This window comes from Cydia strobilella, chromosome 1 (assembly GCF_947568885.1).
Source record: "Cydia strobilella chromosome 1, ilCydStro3.1, whole genome shotgun sequence".
Lineage (NCBI taxonomy): Eukaryota > Metazoa > Arthropoda > Insecta > Lepidoptera > Tortricidae > Cydia > Cydia strobilella.
In genome coordinates this window covers 16,012,281-16,032,045 of record NC_086041.1, presented here as the reverse complement: position 1 = coordinate 16,032,045, position 19,765 = coordinate 16,012,281, and the positions used below count along the sequence as shown (strand labels likewise).

At 37.8% G+C, this 19,765-nt stretch overlaps 1 protein-coding gene across 1 annotated transcript; it reads right to left on the bottom strand.

The window, feature by feature from the left end:
- Window positions 1-4,289: 4,289 nt before the first annotated feature.
- LOC134747202 (ELKS/Rab6-interacting/CAST family member 1-like) lies at window positions 4,290-9,697 on the bottom strand. The gene is made up of 9 exons (XM_063681804.1): window positions 9,459-9,697; window positions 9,072-9,281; window positions 8,057-8,198; window positions 7,630-7,782; window positions 6,932-6,995; window positions 5,951-6,078; window positions 5,075-5,217; window positions 4,606-4,785; window positions 4,290-4,424 (listed from the first exon to the last, which is right to left on the bottom strand). The coding sequence occupies exons 1-9, from the start codon at window positions 9,569-9,571 to the stop codon at window positions 4,331-4,333; spliced, it is 1,227 nt and encodes a 408-aa protein (XP_063537874.1). The 5' UTR covers window positions 9,572-9,697; the 3' UTR covers window positions 4,290-4,330.
- Between the last annotated feature and the right edge of the window lie 10,068 nt (window positions 9,698-19,765).

The window sequence follows — 19,765 nt, the reverse complement described above, 5'->3', positions numbered from 1 at the left end:
AAAACTATGTTGTTTAACTAAAATGATCCATAGGTATATGTATATTAGTGCTCAGGTCCCCGTACGTCAAAAATGACGATTTTTACGCCCAACTTCTACGGTTAACGGACTTCGTATTATAAAATGTACCATAAATCGTGTACGGCACAATAATCGACACAGAAGTATAGGTACTGTGTTTTGAAATGAGTTGTACTTAGCGCAGTTCGTTTTATGTGTCGCGCACTGTTCATAATGGTGTTCATACGTATAGCATAGTGACGCTTCTATAGGGCGGGGTTAGTTTGTTATCCTGCTTTGCCTTTGAATCAGTCCTTTCTTAGTGCACCCGATTTTACTACAAGTGTATAAAAGGAGTAATTTGATAGTAAAATATGGTCGAACCAGGTGCAATGCTTACTTAGCGCAATTAAGATTAAGGGCCTGTTTCACAATGTCCAAGTAAAATATTGGATAGCTAATTAACAAATAAATTAACTGTCAGATAAAATTTCCTACAAAAAAAGCACTTTATCCAGCAGATAAAGCTTATTTGGAGATTGTGAAACGCCAACGATGACTTTATTCGTCAGATAAGTGGCAAGTAGCTTATTCAGGACTTTACTTGGACATTGTGAAACAGGCCCTGAGTTACATTTTGTATTCATTAGTACAAATGACGAGAGGCCTAAAGAAAACTGTAAACTCCATTTTCAGAATCTATATATATAAAAAATATATTATAGTGTAAAAATATAAATTATTTAACAGATTATTATTTACTAGCGACCCGCCCCGGCTTCGCACGGGTAGTTCAACTAATTTACACAAAACCTTTACAAATTATACTTTATATGTATATACATATAAACCTTCCTCTTGAATCACTCTATCTATTTAAAAAAACGCATCAAAATCCGTTGCGTAGTCTTAAAGGTATTTGGCATACATAGGGACAGACGGACAGACAGCGGAAAGCAACTTTGTTTTATACTATGTAGTGATTCCTTTAGATACATTTAGTCCTTCGTTGGTATTATTGCGTTTCTGCTGGAGAAGTAGTTTTTCTGATAAATAGTTGTCACAATTGGTCCTCAGGAAATCGTTTCTTGTTTGCTTTTGTTTAATTGTAATTTGTAATAACTATCTTAATTTTGTATTATCAGGCCTTAAGTATTGTGTGCAATGATAATTTTAGCAATGTATTAGGTATCAATTTTTATGGTTATTTAAACAATTTGAAATTACCTACGCTGAAAGTAGGTATGGACGTTAATTTGGCAATGAAGTATTTTGCTATTACCGTATTGTATATATCTAGTTTGTGATTGACGGATGGTTTTACCACGTATGTATACTCTCCCCGCTAACTTTTCCGCACAAGTGCAGAAAATGGGACTTTCTGTGCCTATGCGGACCCCATTGGTGGATCCATGTAAGCATGTAAACATGCGGTAACAGAGCATATGCAATTTAATCGTATATGACATACCTAGGGCAGTAAAGTAAGAGGTGTGTATATTATTTTTCTGTTCGACGGGCCCTTAAACGTGGCAACTTGGTTAAGCGCAGCGTGCCGTGAGTTGACGCACGGTGAACAGAAAATAATGTTTAGAGTTAGACCATGATAAGACTGCAAGGGTTTTGATGGTACATGCACGCAGTGCAAGTGTTATTTATACGTCATAATTTCATAGATATTTGACGTTTAAAATGACACTTGCACTGCGTGTACTATCAAAATCGTTGCAAACTTATCTTGGTCTACGGATATAGTGCATAATTATTTTCCATCGTATTTTCACGGAAACGTACGAACGCGTCTTGCTATTTCAGAATTAACATGACAAATACAAACGTTTCCGAGATAACACTACATCGGTAACTCTATGTCGAATTAGAGGACCTATCGCGAACTAATTCGTTCGTTCTTTTGTCTATTACTTTATTACCTATTTTTTATAGTTTCATACGGGTTTTAAAATAGAAATTGTGTCTAAAAAGTAAAAATAACTGCTGCCTACGTTTCTCTATTAATCTTTTGGGGCTTTATTTCATGCATGGTGTAAAATAATTTATTTAAAATACAGTCAAATACCCTATAGAGAGGCAGATAACGATTTCTTTTCTGATGGATGTCCGTGGTATAGTTATTTTTAACACACTTGCTTAAAACGACGTTTTTATTCCACCGATTTTTGGCTAGACCGATTTTTGATTAATCCTAGATATTAAACACGCGTGCTCTTTCAGTGTATTATTCCACTCGTGCTTTTTTATTATATTATCCGACTGAGTTAAGAAGGTAACTTTGCCCGCGGCCGGGGCGAGGGGCGGCCGGCAGTATGACAGATGCAACACACAATACTAACTGTTTTAACTATTAAAATTTGATTAATATGAGTTTCTTTTTTTTTCTCGCAAGTGTGTTGAAAAACGTCATATGAAACGCGTGTGCATTGGTCATTACATACATCGGCTTTCGGCTTCTTATTTCGGCTTTCGGTATTAGGCACCATATCGCCTCGTGTGTAATGACCAACTTAGCACACTTGTATCATAATGTACTATTACGATACAAGTGCGGAAAAGAGGAAATCCGAAACGAGTGGCGATAAATTAAAACACGACCACAGGGAGTGTTTTAAATCGACACGAGTTGCGAATAACCTATTCGCACTTGTATCGTACAACGTTTTACAGTACATATGGCCCTTTAAACTTTCGACATATGCACGAAAAGTTTTATTTGACGCACTAGTGCGAGAAAGTAGCACCATATGTACTGTAAGAAATCTAACACTTCGCTATGTTCGCTTATGACCAGTTGCTCTTCTATTCCATCGATTAACCTTTTGAACGCCAAGAGCCACTAATGTGGTCGTTACTAGTCGTGCCCACAGCGCCAAGGACCACTATATGGGTTATGGCGCACGCTGTCAAATTAACGTTTTTATTTATGACACAAAGTGTTCAAAAGGTTAACTTTACGGACCTTCTTATAGCGCGAAGTATTATTTATATTTGATATTAATATTACGATGTAAATATCAGTCCCTAGCAGAATCTTTAGTAGAGTCCAGAAATGTTATTTTTTAGTTATATCGTACATACAGATATTTAATTCTATAATTATAAAAATTATTCAAGTTACCCGGGATAGTCCATTCCAAAATGTTGATATTTTGTAGACATTGTTGCTTAGAAATGTAAGACTGAAATAAACAATTGACATCTATTAACTTTTTTCATTAATAGCGCCACTTGCACCATCCCACTAACCCGGGTTAACCGGTTAAACCTGGAGTTACCGTTACCAGTGCGCGTACGTGTCCTCGGCCGAGGCACGTCTACACTGGCCGGCCGTTTTGTGCGCGAGGAAATTGCCTCGCGCGTATGCTCGCTCTGTGTGGACCCGGCTAATGACGTTAATTTGGATTTGATTTTGTTTGATATCTTAGTTAATATTTTCTTCGAGTTGGTGTGGTGTTTCACTCGGGGGCAAATTTAGTTTAACCCTCGTGCTTTAAAACCCTCTCAACGCTCAAGATTCCATTTTACGAACCACTCGCTGCGCTCGTGGTTCAATTTTGGAATATTTCGCTTGTTCGTGTATCAATACTATCAATATTAGCACGAGCGGTTAAACAACAACTTTGTCCCCTTGTAAAACAAATAACTATTGTAACTGAACATTTGAAGAGTAGAGTCGATCATCGAGTGCCTTAAAGAATGCCCTACTCCTATCATTCGAATATTACCTAAAGACGCAACGGATATATGAAACGTGTTAATAAATCAAATAAATGAAACGTATCGTTAAAATTATATTCAATAAATTACATAATTTAAACACTTAAAAATATTCTAATAATAAAACTTACCAGCAAATCAAATACCGTAAAAAAACTTACAAAATACGTGTAAACATAACTCGCGAAAACTACCTAAGTAATTAACATTTAGTAATAAATAATACATGTTCCTACTCACCTTTCTCGTCATTGACAATTTTCCTCAGTTTTTAGCTAAAAGGCGTATAAAAATGTAGGTTCTATATAATATATAACATTTGTATAATCTAAACTTAGGGTAGACCCAGTCGAACCAAATCAAGATAAAAAATTCGCGTAAACATGCATTGACATGAGCGCACTAAATTCTTATCATAGGCAATGTTTTTAATATCAACAATTGTTTTAGTCTATTCGCCCGGTGTTCCGATCTACTCGGTCTACCCTACAACAGTAGCAGCAATAATCAGCAGATTTTGGAGTCGTCGTCCGCTTGGGGACTGCTACTGCTACGCTACGACCGATAAAGGGACGGTCTTGGACAGAAGTGAGCAAGGTCAGCAGCCGTGCCGCGCGGGCACCAGCGCCCACACGATGGCTTCGGGCACGGACAGTGGGTAGCGCAGCAGGGAGCGCGCGGCGCCCATCATCCTGTCCAGATATACAAATTATTCGTCAGAAACTTATTGTCGTGCATCATTTCACTAGGGGGTACGGACTGATATTCAATAAAATTAATAGTAGGTTCGATCGACAGACGCGACAGTGAACAAAGATCGCAAAAGCAGGGACCTCAGTTGGATCCATCAAGACAAAGTCACAATATACTTACCTAGTTAGAGGGCGAGGCCACCACGCCAGCTGCTCGCGCGTGACGCGCAGCTCTGCGTCGAGGCGGGCCAGCTCTGCGCGTAGCTCGCTCACGACTCCCCGCAGCTCGCTTGTCTCGTCCGCGGCTAACGTTACGCGTGCCGCTAGTGCCGAGCAATCGCGTGCGCAGCGCTCTCTACCACTGTCGGACATGTGGATAAAATGCAACTTTCTCATCAGATTTTGAAATACAAACAGTGCCTTTACGAGCTGGGTGTGGTGAAAAATATTAATGGATTAGGTATATTGTGTATAGGTACTGAATTAAAAATATATGAAAAAGTATTTAAAAAAGTATATTTAAAAAAGTATTTATTTTATGGGTATATTCTGTTAAGTGCCCCAAACACCTAACACATTCAATCAGAAATGAGAATAGGTTCACAGTGTTGTTAAAGTATGCACTGTAGTTTTGAACAGTGTATACTCACTCCTTCTCCAGCTTCAGCTGCTCGCTGGTGAGCTGCAGTAGGGCCTGCTTCTCGTCGGCCTCGCGTCGGAGCGCAGCCGCCTCGGCCTCGGCCGCCGCCAGCAGTGCCTCATGCTGTGACAAGTCTGTTTCCAGGTGAGACAGCTGAAAAGTGAAGGACATAGAGGTTGAATTTGTTACTTGTTATTTATGTAAAAAAAGCTACCGTTAGGGTGTTCGTCGAGTGAGAGTAAGGCGTAGCATACACTACAAAGGGGTAAAAATAATATTTAGAGAAAATAGCAAGAAAAAGCTTCAATGTACCTATAGTCAGATAGGTACTTAATGTGTTTCTCGCGGTTATGACGTGACAAATTGTATTTCTCTCGGCAAGTTGTTTACCCCTTGTGCCTTTACCTCCGCTACGCCGAAGAATCCACTTTGAACCACAAGTAGAGTAGGTACCAAAACCAACGCTTATGATTTAATTTTGAGATGTTACCCTTGCTCAGCTTTCGCCATCGTAGATCGTGGCAAACAACAACTTTACACTAGCTAATAAATTTGTACAATATGTAGAAATAGAAAGATATTCAAAAGGTGAAATAACAAGTCTGGAGCATTACGCTTATTTTAATAGCGTGCCTCTGCGCTGGCAGCGCGTTCCAACGACAGTGCGTGCTCGCTCACCGCTGCCACGGCTCGGACGGGCTGAGTTATAGAGGTGACAATACTTTTCGACACTAACCCGGGTCACCCCGGGTGTAGGCTCGATCACGCTGAGAGCGTGCTACTGCACTGGTAGCGCGTTCCAACGTTAGTGCGCGTTCGCTGACCACTGCATGACGCGGCTCGAACGAGCCGAGTTATAGAGGTGGCAATACTTTTCGTCACTAACCCGGGTGTAGGCTCGATCACGCTGAGAGCGTGCCTCTGCGCTGGCAGCGCGTTCCAACGACAGTGCGTGCTCGCTCACCGCTGCCGCGGCTCTGACGCCTTCCACCTCGTTGCGGCAGTTACGCCATCCTGTGAAAGTTGCGATCAATTTACAGTACAGAAGTAAGAGAGACATCAGGCACAGAAGTAGCGGGGGTGTACGCTGTAGCCAGCTAAATGGATCAAGGGCAGAGCAATACAAAAACCTACTTAAAATACGTGGCATTTCTATCTTCAGATAGATACGTACGTTCTACAGGATGACCTTAGCCTTTGGACAAACCCTGAAATCCCACGTAGGGTTACTTCTCAGGAATGCTCTAACGTTAATATTTTTTTAATTAGTACAAAAAATAACAAATAATAATTTTCAAACAAAAAATAATTCCAATGATCGACAACAAAAAGAAACATACTGTATTAATCATTGGCAGTGTTTTTGACAATTTGTTCGAAAATGTGCGGCAATGCTGACATTTGTTAAAAGTCAGAATCTAATTAATGTCATAAATAAAAAAGATAATCAATAAGGTCGAAGAAGGTTTCATACTGTTTATTACCTCAGGAGCTATTAACACATACAGGCTGCTCTAAAATAAAAAATCGTAATTTGTTAATTTCTTCGTAACCGCTACACCGGTTGTTATGATACTTTGTATACTGATTCTAAATACCCTAATACACATGTACATTTCGGCAGTGTCCAATGGCTAAGGGCACCCTGTATACTTTCAAAGTGACCCGATATCCCGTCGGTGGGACGCGAGATTTTTTTCTGTTGACTCAATATCGGCAATATCGCATCGGTGGGAGTTAAAGGATTACCTAATAGGAAACCAGCTTGTGCGAGTGTGAGAAGCATCATACTTAACAAACATCACGGCTGAAATACAAATAGGTTACAAGTGATACCCGGTGTCAAGTTTCTTCATTATGTACTCACCGATGCTCATCTCCGACGCCCGATCTTCCGCGTTACTCAAATCTCTTTCCAATGCGTTCTTCTCCTGAAAAAAAAAACAAGCATTTGACCACTTAGCAGAGGAATTGCTATTAAAGTATGTAAGGATTTACAATACCATATTTATAGTTTTTAGGGTTCCGTACCCATAGGGTAAAAACAGGACCCTATTACTAAGACTCCGCTGTCCGTCTGTCCGTCCGTCTGTCCGTCTGTCTATCTTTCACTGTCACCAGGCTGTATCTCATGAACCGTGATAGCTAGACAGTTGAAATTTTCACATATGATGTATTTCTGTTGCCGCTCTAACAACAAATACTAAAAACAGAATAATATAAATATTTAAATGGGGCTCCCATACAACAAACGTGATTTTTTTACTCTTTTTTTCCGTAATGGTACGGAACCCTTCGTGCGCGAGTCCGACTCGCACTTGGCCGGTTTTTTATAGTTTTTTGGCTCACTTTGAGGCCACGCACACGATCTACAAGTTATGTCATGGTTTGGCATTTTGAAATAGTAAGTAATCATAGACAAGACATTCAAAGAATTAACCAAAGGGTTTCTTCAAGATATTTGGCTTAAATATCGTACACTTCAATAAGATTCACTCATTCGTTAATTCATTACTCCCTTGTCTTTTCTGATAGCTATGTAGCATTACTCCCTAATTGACTTACTTTCTCTAAAACGCTTTTTTCCGCCTCTTTATCCCTTAGTAGCTGCTTGAGCCGCTCAAGCTCGCGCATAGCGAGACGGACCTTGCCATTATCAGAGTCAAGGAGGCTCTTTAATGCATGCACTTGGATCCGGAGCCGTTCGGAACATGAAATCTGAAATTGGTGGATAAATTAGCAAGCGTGCTTAAACGGTATGAAATTTAGCAGGTTTCTTTTGCAATGCAATATAATGTTATAATATCTGTCCGTGGCATCGCAGTACCTAATCAAACAGTTGGACAGATTCAGATGTTGATTCTTAGATATGTAGAAATAAGTATAACGAGAACCAAATTATTAGATCTTTTGCACCACTTTTTATTTATTCATATCTTTATTTTAATACTTCCAAATTCCGTTGTTAAATCCAGTTTCACTAGCAACAAACCTGGAATTCCAGCGTCTTGCGAAGGCACCGGACTTCGTCGCGCCGCCGTCGCCACGCGCACACCAGCATGAAGCGGCCGATCCTGGCCGCGGCCTGCTCCTCCGCTCCCCCCAGGGGATACTTTGAGATCTCTTTGCTAGTGCTGAATAAAAAGGGAGGGGATGTGAGGAACACAAGTTTCGAGTTTTTTGACTTTTGTACAGTTTCCCGCTCCGTAATCCGTAATATTTACGGAGTTATATCTATCTTTGGTAATATATAAACTCTAATCGTGTATGTATAATTATAGTCTTATATTAAATAATGTACCTAATGTAAATAATTCTGTCATATCACTAAATCCTAACCTAACATAGCTACTATTAAATATCAGTTTGCTTACCTACATAAATACACACCTGACCCCGAAAAGGCACCCTAGTTATACGTAACCCTTCCTAAATTATAAATACTAGCACGCAACGTTAGTCCTACAAATGGAAGCCCTATATATTAAACATTTATAAGGTATATTTTATATTATTAGAATAGTTTATTTAAATTAGGTTAGTTTATATTCTGTACCTACTTTTTGTGCCAATAAAGCATTTTTCATTTCATTTCTATAATTTATAGGGGAATGCCAGGCGTAACAAAAATGTAATTTAAGTAATTTTTATTATTTTACATCTGATTTATTCATTATATTTGAAGCACTTGACTTATATATTATATTACTTCGTAAAGGCGGGCTTTACAGGAAGCATTACGAAGTGTGCCAGAAAATTGTTGCGCAAATGGCGATTGTGCACATTTCGTTGGTGCGCATGTTCGTTCGCGCTCGGTGTTTTACATTCATATAACATCCTATCTTTACTTTTGAAATCTTTGATTTGAAGCAAATGCAAATGGCTTTAAACGTTAACGCTACCTACCTGACAGGTTTTGAAGACTTGACGATTATTAAACTATCTGGTTTTAAGGTATCCAGTAAAAATGCGTGGAATAAGTAAGGCAACTAATGACGCCTAATTACCTCTCTCGCTTTATCCTCTTCGTAGGCGTCAAGTCCTCCATAGAGACCGCTTTGGGTCCGATTTTGACGGGCCTCGCGGGCGTAGAGCGAAGCTCCTCGAGGCAGCTGCGAATACGCGCCAGGTTGGGGCTCTGGCGCTGGCAACGGGTCGTGAACTTGTTCACCGGGACCGAAAACAGTTTGTTCTTGTGCAGAGCGCGCTGGTGACGTCTACAATGGAATATAGTCATCTTTGAAAATAACTACCTACCTGAATTATAGGTATATAGCGTGTATTGTTTAGGAAGGTATACGTAGTGGTACGTGAGCTAGCGCCTAATTGATGATAAGTGAGACGAGAAATGAAATATTTCTCGAAAATGAAAAATCCTTAAGCTAACCACTTACGCAGGCGGTGTAGTCTGCATGGTGCTCCGTTCCCTGGACAGTTCTCGCTCGGAAATGTCCCCGGCACCGGACCGGCTCACCGGGGCCGGTGTATCCAGCTTAGGACTCTGCATTTCAACACACTAAAGTTTCAGCCACACGCAGTGATAATAATTCGTAAAACTGTAAATATTTGCAGTATTGTTTAATGTTTTGAGTAAAAATTCGCAGTGAGTCTGTAGCAAAATGTAAGTTTGAGTTATGTCTATTGACAAATTGACAGGTTAGCTACGTGATTCGAATTGCTGTTTTTGAACTTGGAATCATTTTCTTTTTTGGTTAGCCCAAAAAGGTTCGCTTAGATAAATCCCAATAAGATTTGCACCTCCGAGCTTTAAAATCACGGCAAAATCTAACCACTAGCATAGCTACAACTCAAGGCTTAAGGCTATACTAGCACGAGCATATAGAGCACGAGACACCATGATCAATCTCTGTCATACAATACAATACATACTAAATAGAACGGGTAGTTTATCTCCCATGCGACTCAACTCGCGAGGTAGATGTACTAGAGGCCTGTTGTCCTGCTTGCCGCTGCTGACGAGGGTCCTCCATTAATGCGAATTAGATTGACAAGCAGCCAGAAAGTGCATAAATACTATGTTTAAACCGAATGGAAAAGTTAGCTTTAATTTCAATTCCAGCAATATACGTTACAATGACCCCATAAACCCCCCTATACTTTAGCAGCCCTTGCCATGACATGCCCACTGCTAACCCCGAGTAATGAGTGGTCCTCGCGTGTGGCGCCGGTAACGGGGACGGGCGAGGGCACGTCAGTGCGTCGCCGAAATATCATTCCACACTGTTATTGACCTTCAGTAGACCTTATTGCAACTAAGCAAAGCCTCATAATAGTCAGTTTCGTTCCGCTGTTAGTACCTACACGTGCTTGCGAAACTAGTGCTTACCTGAGGGTTTGTTTGGCGTAAAATGGTTTATTTTAGTTTTTACGTCCGAGTTGTTAACATTATTGAGAAGCTAGAAGTTCTATAGGTGTATCCTTTTTCTCTAGGGATGCCTAAAACGGCACTCATTCATAATCAAGTTCCAGTATCTACCACCTATTTAGGTAGGTACTCTACCTTTTTTGTCTAGTTCATTACCGCGCGGGACCGCATATATTGTCCAGATGTAGCGCATAATAATACTTTGCCATAGTATTTCTCGGACACGTTCGTATTTGTCATTGCTACTTCAGTCAACCTCAGTACGGTTTGTAATGAGACTGACTAAAAATAGCATAGCACGTTCGTGCGTTTCCGTGAAAATACGATGGCAAAGGATTATGCACTACATCTGTACATAGGCCTACATATTAGAAAATTAGCCATATTAATATGAAATATCTGGGAGACCGAGCTTTGCTCGGAAAACATATAAAAACTCAAAAATGCGCGTTTTCCCAGAGAAGACCTAGCTAGATCGATTTTTCGCCCCCCCAAACCGCCATATAGCTAATTTTATCAAAATCGTTAAGCTGTTTCCGAGATCCCCGAAATATATATATATATATATACAAAGTGGAAATAAATTTTGGGTCAGTGAGAGCAGCAGCAGATCCCGTGTTGCTAGGCGAAAATGGTCTTAGGAGACCTTCCTTCGATTTCAAATCAATGAAGATTGGCGTTTACAGATTTTGGAAAAAACATACAGGGTGCGAGAAAATGGTCATTTTTGACAAACTTTTTTTTTGATGCCAATCGATCCCATTCCTGTCCAGGATCAAAAGCTTGTATGCGACCAAAAAGAAATTTCCGGCTAGAAAAGCCATAAATCGAGAAAAACTTTCCCTATACAATTTGTATGAAAATGAAAAAAGTTTTTTTTACATGTATTTTTTTTATGTCAATCGATTCCATTTCTATATAGTATCAATAGTTTCTTTGGGGTCAACTTTCGGTAATGTATATAAAAGCCAGAAATTAAAGAAAACTGTTTTCATACATTTACTATGGAGAAAAAGTAAAACTTTATTCTCATTTATCTGTCACCCTAATTCGTCCTCCTATGCTGAATGACTGTATGAAAACACTACAGTACTAAAATTTTAAATAACAATAAAAGGGAATTTTAAGTTATTTCTCTTGGTTTGATTAAATTTTTAACAACAAACAGCAATGCTTGGAAAGCTTGAAGCCAATTAGCACCTTAAATTTAAAAAAATCGAGCGGGGTATTATGCGAGCGTTTGTAAAGTGTTATAAAAATGACGTTGAATCAAGAAAGGTTAGAGTTGTAAATGTATGAAAACAGTTTTCTCTAATTTCTGGCTTTTTTGTACATTACCGAAAGTTGACCCCAAGGATTGATACTGGATAGAAATGGAATCGATTGACATAAAAAAATACATGTAAAAAACTTTTTTCATTTTCATACAAATTGTATGATTAAAGTTTTTCTCGATTTATGGCTTTTCTAGCCGGAAATTTCTTTTTGGGCCCATACAAGCTTTTGATCCTGGACAGGAATGGGATCGATTGGCATAAAAAAAAACAGTTTGTCAATAATGACCATTTTCTCGCATCCTGTAGTTTTTTTCCAAAATCTGTAAATGCCATTTTTCATTAATTTGAAATCGAAGGAAGGTCTCCTAAGACCATTTTCGCCTAGCAACACGGGATCTGGTAGCTGCCCTCACTGACCCAAAATCTATTTCCACCCTGTATACAAGAATTGCTCGTTTAAAGGTATAAGAATACCTATAACACCTCTCTTATAAGAACTCTAATCTATGAAAGTTTTCAACCACGCGGCCACTTGTTATTTGTGGACGATATATATTTAATAGAAAATCCAGGAAGAAAATTTTATACTTATTTCTAGGCTTCATTAACAACCTGTAAAAAGCACTGTTTATTATTTTATTAGTTAACATTTTCTGATTATACTACTACACTACACCAAAATAGAACGAGTAGTAGTCCAATTGATTTTCCGACTTGATTTGATTTCTTGAAATAAAAGAAAATTAAACAAACAAACAATGATGTTCAAATTGCAGATAAGATTCAAACAAGGCACAACTACTCGTAGCAATCGAAGGTACTGCGGTAGTTCTGGTATGACTCACAAAAGAAAGAACATAATACCTCTCTAAGTAATTATTTAATAAAGGGGAGTAATGCAAGGGTAAAAATAGGTGAATTCATTGCGTAATTTTATTAGCAGTGGGGTTGCTGTGCTGTGATACCTATCGACCCTATCGTAACAAGCATTACGTCAATAGGAAACAACGGAACCCTTATAGGATCACAAGTGCGTCTGTCTGTCTGTTACAGCTTATTTTCTCCAAAACTACTAGTAACTAGAACAATTAATTTGAAATTTGATGCACATATGTAAGTTTGTGACCCAAAGCCGGGCATGTAACGTAAACAAATGAATTTTAAACATACCCCCAGTAAATGAGAAAATTAGAGAAAATTAAAAATATTTTTTTTTTTCAAACTATATTGTGTTACATATCAAATAAAGGAGCTAATTGTGAGAATCTCAAATATATATTTTATATAATTTTAGGATAAACAGTTTAGAAGTTATTCAAGAAAATAGGCAAATGACCATTCACCCCCCCCCCCCCCCCCCCTTAAAACCTATTTATTATAACCGAGCCCTACGGGTTTTTTAACTTCCTGACGACTGGCGTCCTTCACGTAGTACATATGCCCCAACTAACTTTTGATTCTTTGTCACCTTGACAGAGTTAAATTTAAGCTAGCAAGTTTTGAAACCCGGTCGTCAGGGGGTTAAAGACATTTCACTCACGCTTCACATAAAAAATACATTGTTTAAAATTGTGTAATGTACGGCCGTTTTTACTTATGGCGGTCCATTTTACTAACGCTACAAAATAAACACGATCAAAAGAACAAGCAATATTGTTACAAATATATGTATACTTATACTTAGTAGTAAAAATAGTAGGGATTTTTGATATTTCAAAGCTCGTAGTCGTAGGCGTAAATGCTCGACGGCTCGGGTTACAGATGCTACGCCGTAGCCCGTAGCAATGTTCTCCCACTAAGGAGAAAAATCATCCATAGACGTTGGAATTGCTTTGCCTGAGGATTTTGTAGGATAGTATAAATTATCCTTCCGATTATTTTTAACCTATTTTTTTAAATGTAAGTATCTATTTAACCGAAAGCCAAGTATAAAAAGTAATTAGGTGATATGTTATGCACCTCTTGTAAGGGGTGGAAATGGTGGGAAAGGCGCCACACGCGAAAGTTCGAACTGACGCGACAGCGCGCCAAGTAGTCGGGCGCCAGGTGAGGCCCTCGTTGAACTTGCATAGCACATTTATTTTTTATAGTTAGACCAAGAAATCTGCAGCGATTTTGATAGATGTGTTATTTTAAACGTCAAACTTCTTTGAAATTATGACGTATACATAACAAGCACAGTCTGTGCAGTCAAAATCGTTGCAGAGTTATCTTGGTCTAACTCTATAGGCCTGAATGTAACCTGAGGGTAGGCCACAGGCGCGGAACCTGAAAATGAAAAATTCGTTATCTGTCTTTCTGTCCCTCGAATATAAAAAAGCGATAGACAGGCAGATTACACATTTTCGATTTCTTTGTAATCGATCTGCTACTCTTTCTATTTTTTTTGTGAGAAAGAAACACAGACAGCGTAATTTACTTTTCGCATCACCTATTCGGAAAAGCGCTATATCTTCCCTGGTAAGAGGGACCAAAGTGGCACTTTTCGTCCTTGCTAGGACTGCTAGGAGGGATCAAAGTTATTAGGCCACCTCGCCTAGGCGGTGGCGAGGTGGCCTAGGGGTTCATGGCGTTAGCCGCGATAGCCAAAGACGCCGGTTCGAATCCGGCCTTGACCACTGGAGGGCTTCGTCACTTTTTCTTGAATATATGACATCTATTACGTCGTTTTAATTTTCTAAATTATTCTAAACGGCGGAACAATAGGTATATTTCGCGAGGTCTACAGCTCACAGCAGAGCCACTAGCAATCCCATGGCTGAACAACCTTTTAATTAGGTAGAACGTGGGTAAATCAATGATGAAATTATGTTTTTGTTTTTCTTTTCTTATTGTCCATATTTATATATTTTATTTAAAAGGTCTGATCCTCTTGTTTATGATTATGTATAAAGCAGAGCTGTTTCTTTAAGAATTTAGTGAATTTGACTAACAAAAATTCACCAGACCAAATCTGCCCTGTCCCCTGGACCACTATCCAAAAGTATTTTTAAACAAACTAGACATCAATTATTGTTGAAACAATTATTTTACTTACATTCATTAAACAATGCAGTCTAATTTTTTATCTTTATACATGGCATATAATATCTCACAAAATTGCATAATATTTCCCCTAAAAATGTCTCCTGGACAACTCTTATTTCACAGAATCGGAACTTTTGAATTAAAACACGAAATAGTTATAGTAATGTAACTCATTCATTTGATAAAATTATAAAATAAATATTAAAACTAAAACTAACTACAATTATAATAACTAAAGCTAAAAATTAAAAATACCTATCAAAATTTTGTGGCCTTGGTATATATTTTGTTATAGTAATGTATAGTAAATTGTAGGAGAGGCCAGAAAGCCGCTCAAAGATAGACGAGTGAGTTTGAGGGCCGACACGTTAGTGGAGGCCCTCAAATAATACGAGTTCATCTTTAACGTTTCCGGCCAAGTCATTACATAGTGCTTTTCACGAGTACGGCGAGGAAATAAATAAACATTTGCATAACTATAAGTACTTTGATAGAAATTAATATTTATATTGGAGTGAGGACAAATATATTTCTTCACTAGAAGAACACATTTTTATAGCGTAGATACGTGATTCTTCTATTTTTTTGTCAAACACAATTTACACTATCCAATTCAGTAAGTATAGTTTGTCAAAGGACTGTCTCATTTCAAACATAGACAGAGAGAATCATACTATCTTTGACTTACACTAGTACTAGCGCCCAAAAGAAAGGGATGAGTATAATTTTTCCCCTCACTAGCTCGGAAAGTTGTCTTTTATCCTTTAAAACAAGCGGGGAAAAACGCATTTTATCCACTAGTGGGGAAAGTAATTTAACCTTGGATGGAGCGTGTTTAAGTAGCTTGACAGATAACAAAACGTAAAACGCTCATAATAATGGTTCGGTCGATATTAATTATCATTAAATAAATGGTTTTAGAATCTAATAAAAAATACCAAATTTAGCTTTATTTAACGATTTTATGTCATAAACCTTAAAGTTCCATAAGAAACGTTTGTTTTTAATAATGATGTTAAATATAATTCTGAACGCACAAGTTGAGTCGATGCAATTTCAAAACGCATCATTGACATTTCATACGTCAGAAATGTCAACATTGTCAACAAATTTTTTAATTAATAACTTCTCACGTGACTTCCGGTTCGAGCGCCATCTTGATAGTTAGCATCGGGATTAATTACTTTGTTTTTTGCTCATTAATATTGTTTAAAGTGTAATATCGATAGCTTATTATACAGTAAACTAATGTGGTAGTGTGCAGTGAATGGAGAATTAATTTTGAAGCGCGTTTAACCACCATCTTGGAGTCAACGGCCGGTAGTCCACGTGCTTCTTGTAAAGTCTAGCTATCGATTTACAAGAGCTAACAAATCACCGTACACTGTCTTGTACAACCGTACAATTTTTGTCGTTTTTAAACCTCTTAATACCTTGATACTGACGATATAGTCCCACTGGGCTGAAGCCATAATTTTAAAAGAAGAAGAAGAAGAACTTCTCACGTAAAAATACAGAATTTCCAGAGTTTTTGTTATAATATTGTAAAAGATGAGTGATTCCAGTGATAAAGTGTGATCTAACGCCTGTGGATGTTGCACTTTCCTCGCTATAGTGAGGTGAAAAGTTTTGTGTTACACACGGGTGCAAATGTATTTTACTACTCGTGTGTTGAAACACTCGCGGGTAAAATACAACTTTGCACCCTTGTATAACAAATAACTATTCCTGGTTGTTACTGACTGACAAATTGGTTTGAGCAACTATATTTTCCGATCCCGCCGTTTTTATTAAAACACTTTTTTTATTTTATTAAACATTTATGGCCTGGTTTTTTATCACTTTTAAGAGACGTTTTTCTGATGTTTGCTTCAAACCGACTAAACTTAGAAGCGTTTTTGCTAAAAGTAGCTACAAAAGTAAAACACGCCTTAAGTGTGAACTGAATGCTTGGCTTAAAGGACTCTCATCCAGGCCATAATTGTCTTAAGAAATTGAACTGAATGGTTTTGACTCCCTTTTTTGAAATAAGTATATATATAATTGGTCCTATAAATAACCTAATTTTATTTTTGAAGGAAAAAGTTGCGCCAAAAAAAGACCTTTTCATTGATTTTTATGTTTTAAATGATACTCATTGCTGTAGCACCTGAACCATCACTAATGACAGATAATGATAACAATGAAACATTATAGTAGTGGTGGTTCAGGTGCTACAGCTATTGCCCACTTTCCAGCTTAGTTTTAGACCGTCTTTTGCCACATTTCCGAACCGTGGCGTGAATAGAAAATTCCTCCTGCTGCTTTGTTTTATATTGTGTTATTGTATCTTTAAAAAATTATGAACTGTTCTTGAATTTAAAAAGAAAAAAATAATGATATGAGTTTTCTATTTAGGGACAACTTTGTTGTCTCATAGACATATTTCGTTGTCCAATGGATATTAAAACCAAAAATCTTATGGGTACTAAATTAAACAAATTTAATGATGTATCGAAAGCAATAACTACTACTACTAAATTTGTTTTATACCCAATAAAAAATCTTATCACATCGTTTTTGTCCACGGGACAACCAAAATGTCCTACGGACAACCACTTTCGCTGTCCAAGTGACTAGTTCTATTGTCCGTGAGAATTATCTAAAACTGAGCCGTATAATAAATATTAAAGATTTTTTGTGTTTATTTTACCCTTACTTATTTTTTAGCATTTTTTTTTGGTGGCTAAAAAATAATTGCATTCCCGTTGCCAGGGAGGTTTTGGGATTATACTGAGCAACTTTTACCATGGGACCAACTACGAAATCGCGAAAAAAAATTTGGCTGTTTCATACATTTTGGCTGGTCCATTTTCTATGGGCGGATTAAAAAAAATTCGCGATTTCATGGTCGCATAGTAAAAGATGCTCAGTATAATCCCAAAACCTCCCTGGCAACGGAATTGCACTTAATTTTTAGCCATATAAATCATATAATATATAATTGTAAGCTGTATATATGTATAGTAGTATCTGGTACAATATAATTTACATATGTTAAGTACTTATTTGTGCCAGTGCATACAATAAAGCCACCCACACTCTCCAACAGTATTACAGTACTCGACCGACTGACGCCGCGAGTTTCGTGTTATCAAAATGGCGGGTAGGCCTACCTGTTTACCAGAAATTTGAGCTTGTTGTCAAGTATCTTACTACGTCATCTATATTTCGATTTCATATAAACAACTAATTTATGGTTGACCAGTTGACCTGCATGGCGTATGGTTAATTAAAGGGACCAAATTAAAACGTATGTTTTATTGATAATACTTATCTATAAAAATGATTATGTGATGTGTATAAATATTAATTCCACAACAGTATTTTTTTCGTGATACAAAGTTTTATGGTGCACTATTGCACGGGGACAATCTGTCCTACTATTGAAAACCAACTTTTTGTTTTGGACAACCGATAAAGAACAAAATAAAATGTTTTGTAATAAACTGTTAGATAATATTAATAGGAATATAACGGAATAAAAACAAACTTATTTTAATATAAATTTGTATTATCGACCAGGGACTGTGTATGTGTGATGATGAACACTTAAAAGTTTAATCACCCAGGTACTAAAAACACTGCGCAACTAGTTACTTTACCAATCGCCTGAGTTGAGTAGTAGAATTCTATTACAGTAACAGTACATAATAAGTACTTAATAGTAAGTACAAGGATTCAATTGACCATCACATTATTAAATTTATAATATTTATATACCCGCATTTCAATTACGTTTCGGTATTGGGATTTAATTGGTTTAAGGGTCGTTTGCCTTATAGACCGCGAACCAGGCGCAAATTTAGTCAGTCATCGCCTCCCGGGCGAATACTCGTATAGCGTTTAACGGCTATGTATGATGAACCCTCGTGAAAGTCAGCTGCCGCTCCGTTTGTGGGTTGAGGAATGGCAGCCACCGAAACGCGTAACACGGTCTTTCCACCGCGATACAACAGGCTGACTCTAAACCATATCTAAACTATCATCTGACAAAGTATCAAACGGGAGGCGATGACGCCGATGACTGAAAATAATTTTCTTTTTTACATGTTCATGTGACCAGCTGACGGTCTTTCCACAGTGATACAATCGGCTGACGATTTTGTTTATTCACAATAGCATCTAAACTTACAGTAATAACATATACTAATCTATGATCTAAACTATCATCTGACAAAGTATCAAGCGGGAGGCGATAACTAAATTTTATTATATAGACTTTATTTGCTGCCATTCCTCAACCCACCAACGGAGCGGCAGCCGACGTTCACGATAGGGTTCATCATACATAGCCGTTAACCACAATACGAGTTTTCGCCCGGGAGGCGATTGGCCATGGAAATCTGTTCCTGGCCTGTGGTCTATTACCTTCGCAGTACATCTTTAGAGCCCCTGAAATTATGCGTCACGCATGGTGACTCATTCCTGAATCCTTTCTTGAACCTTCTGAAATATGAAACGCCCACGCCAAGAAACGTGACTCATCTTAATTATACTCTTCCCTCGAGCCCCACGGTCGGACGCAATATAGCCTCCGAAATTACAATTAAAAATTCAATTCTAAGTTTTTTAACTGGAAAATTTAAACCCCTGGGACTTCAGGAGTTAATTTAAGAGATCACATTTGCATGCAGTCTTTGTTTTATTTTTAGTTTGTTTATTAGTTCTTCTTCTTTTTTTTAAATTATGGCTTCAGCCCAGTGGGACTATTTCGCCAGTATCAAGGTATTAAGAGGTTTAAAAACGACAAAAATTGTACGGTTGTACAAGACAGTGTTCGGTGATTTGTTAGCTCTTGTAAATCGATAGCTAGACTTTACAAGAAGCACGTGGACTACCGGCCGTTGACTCCAAGATGGTGGTTAAACGCGCTTCAAAATTAATTCTCCATTCACTGCACACTACCACATTAGGTTACTGTATAATAAGCTATCGATATTACACTTTAAACAATATTAATAAGCAAAAA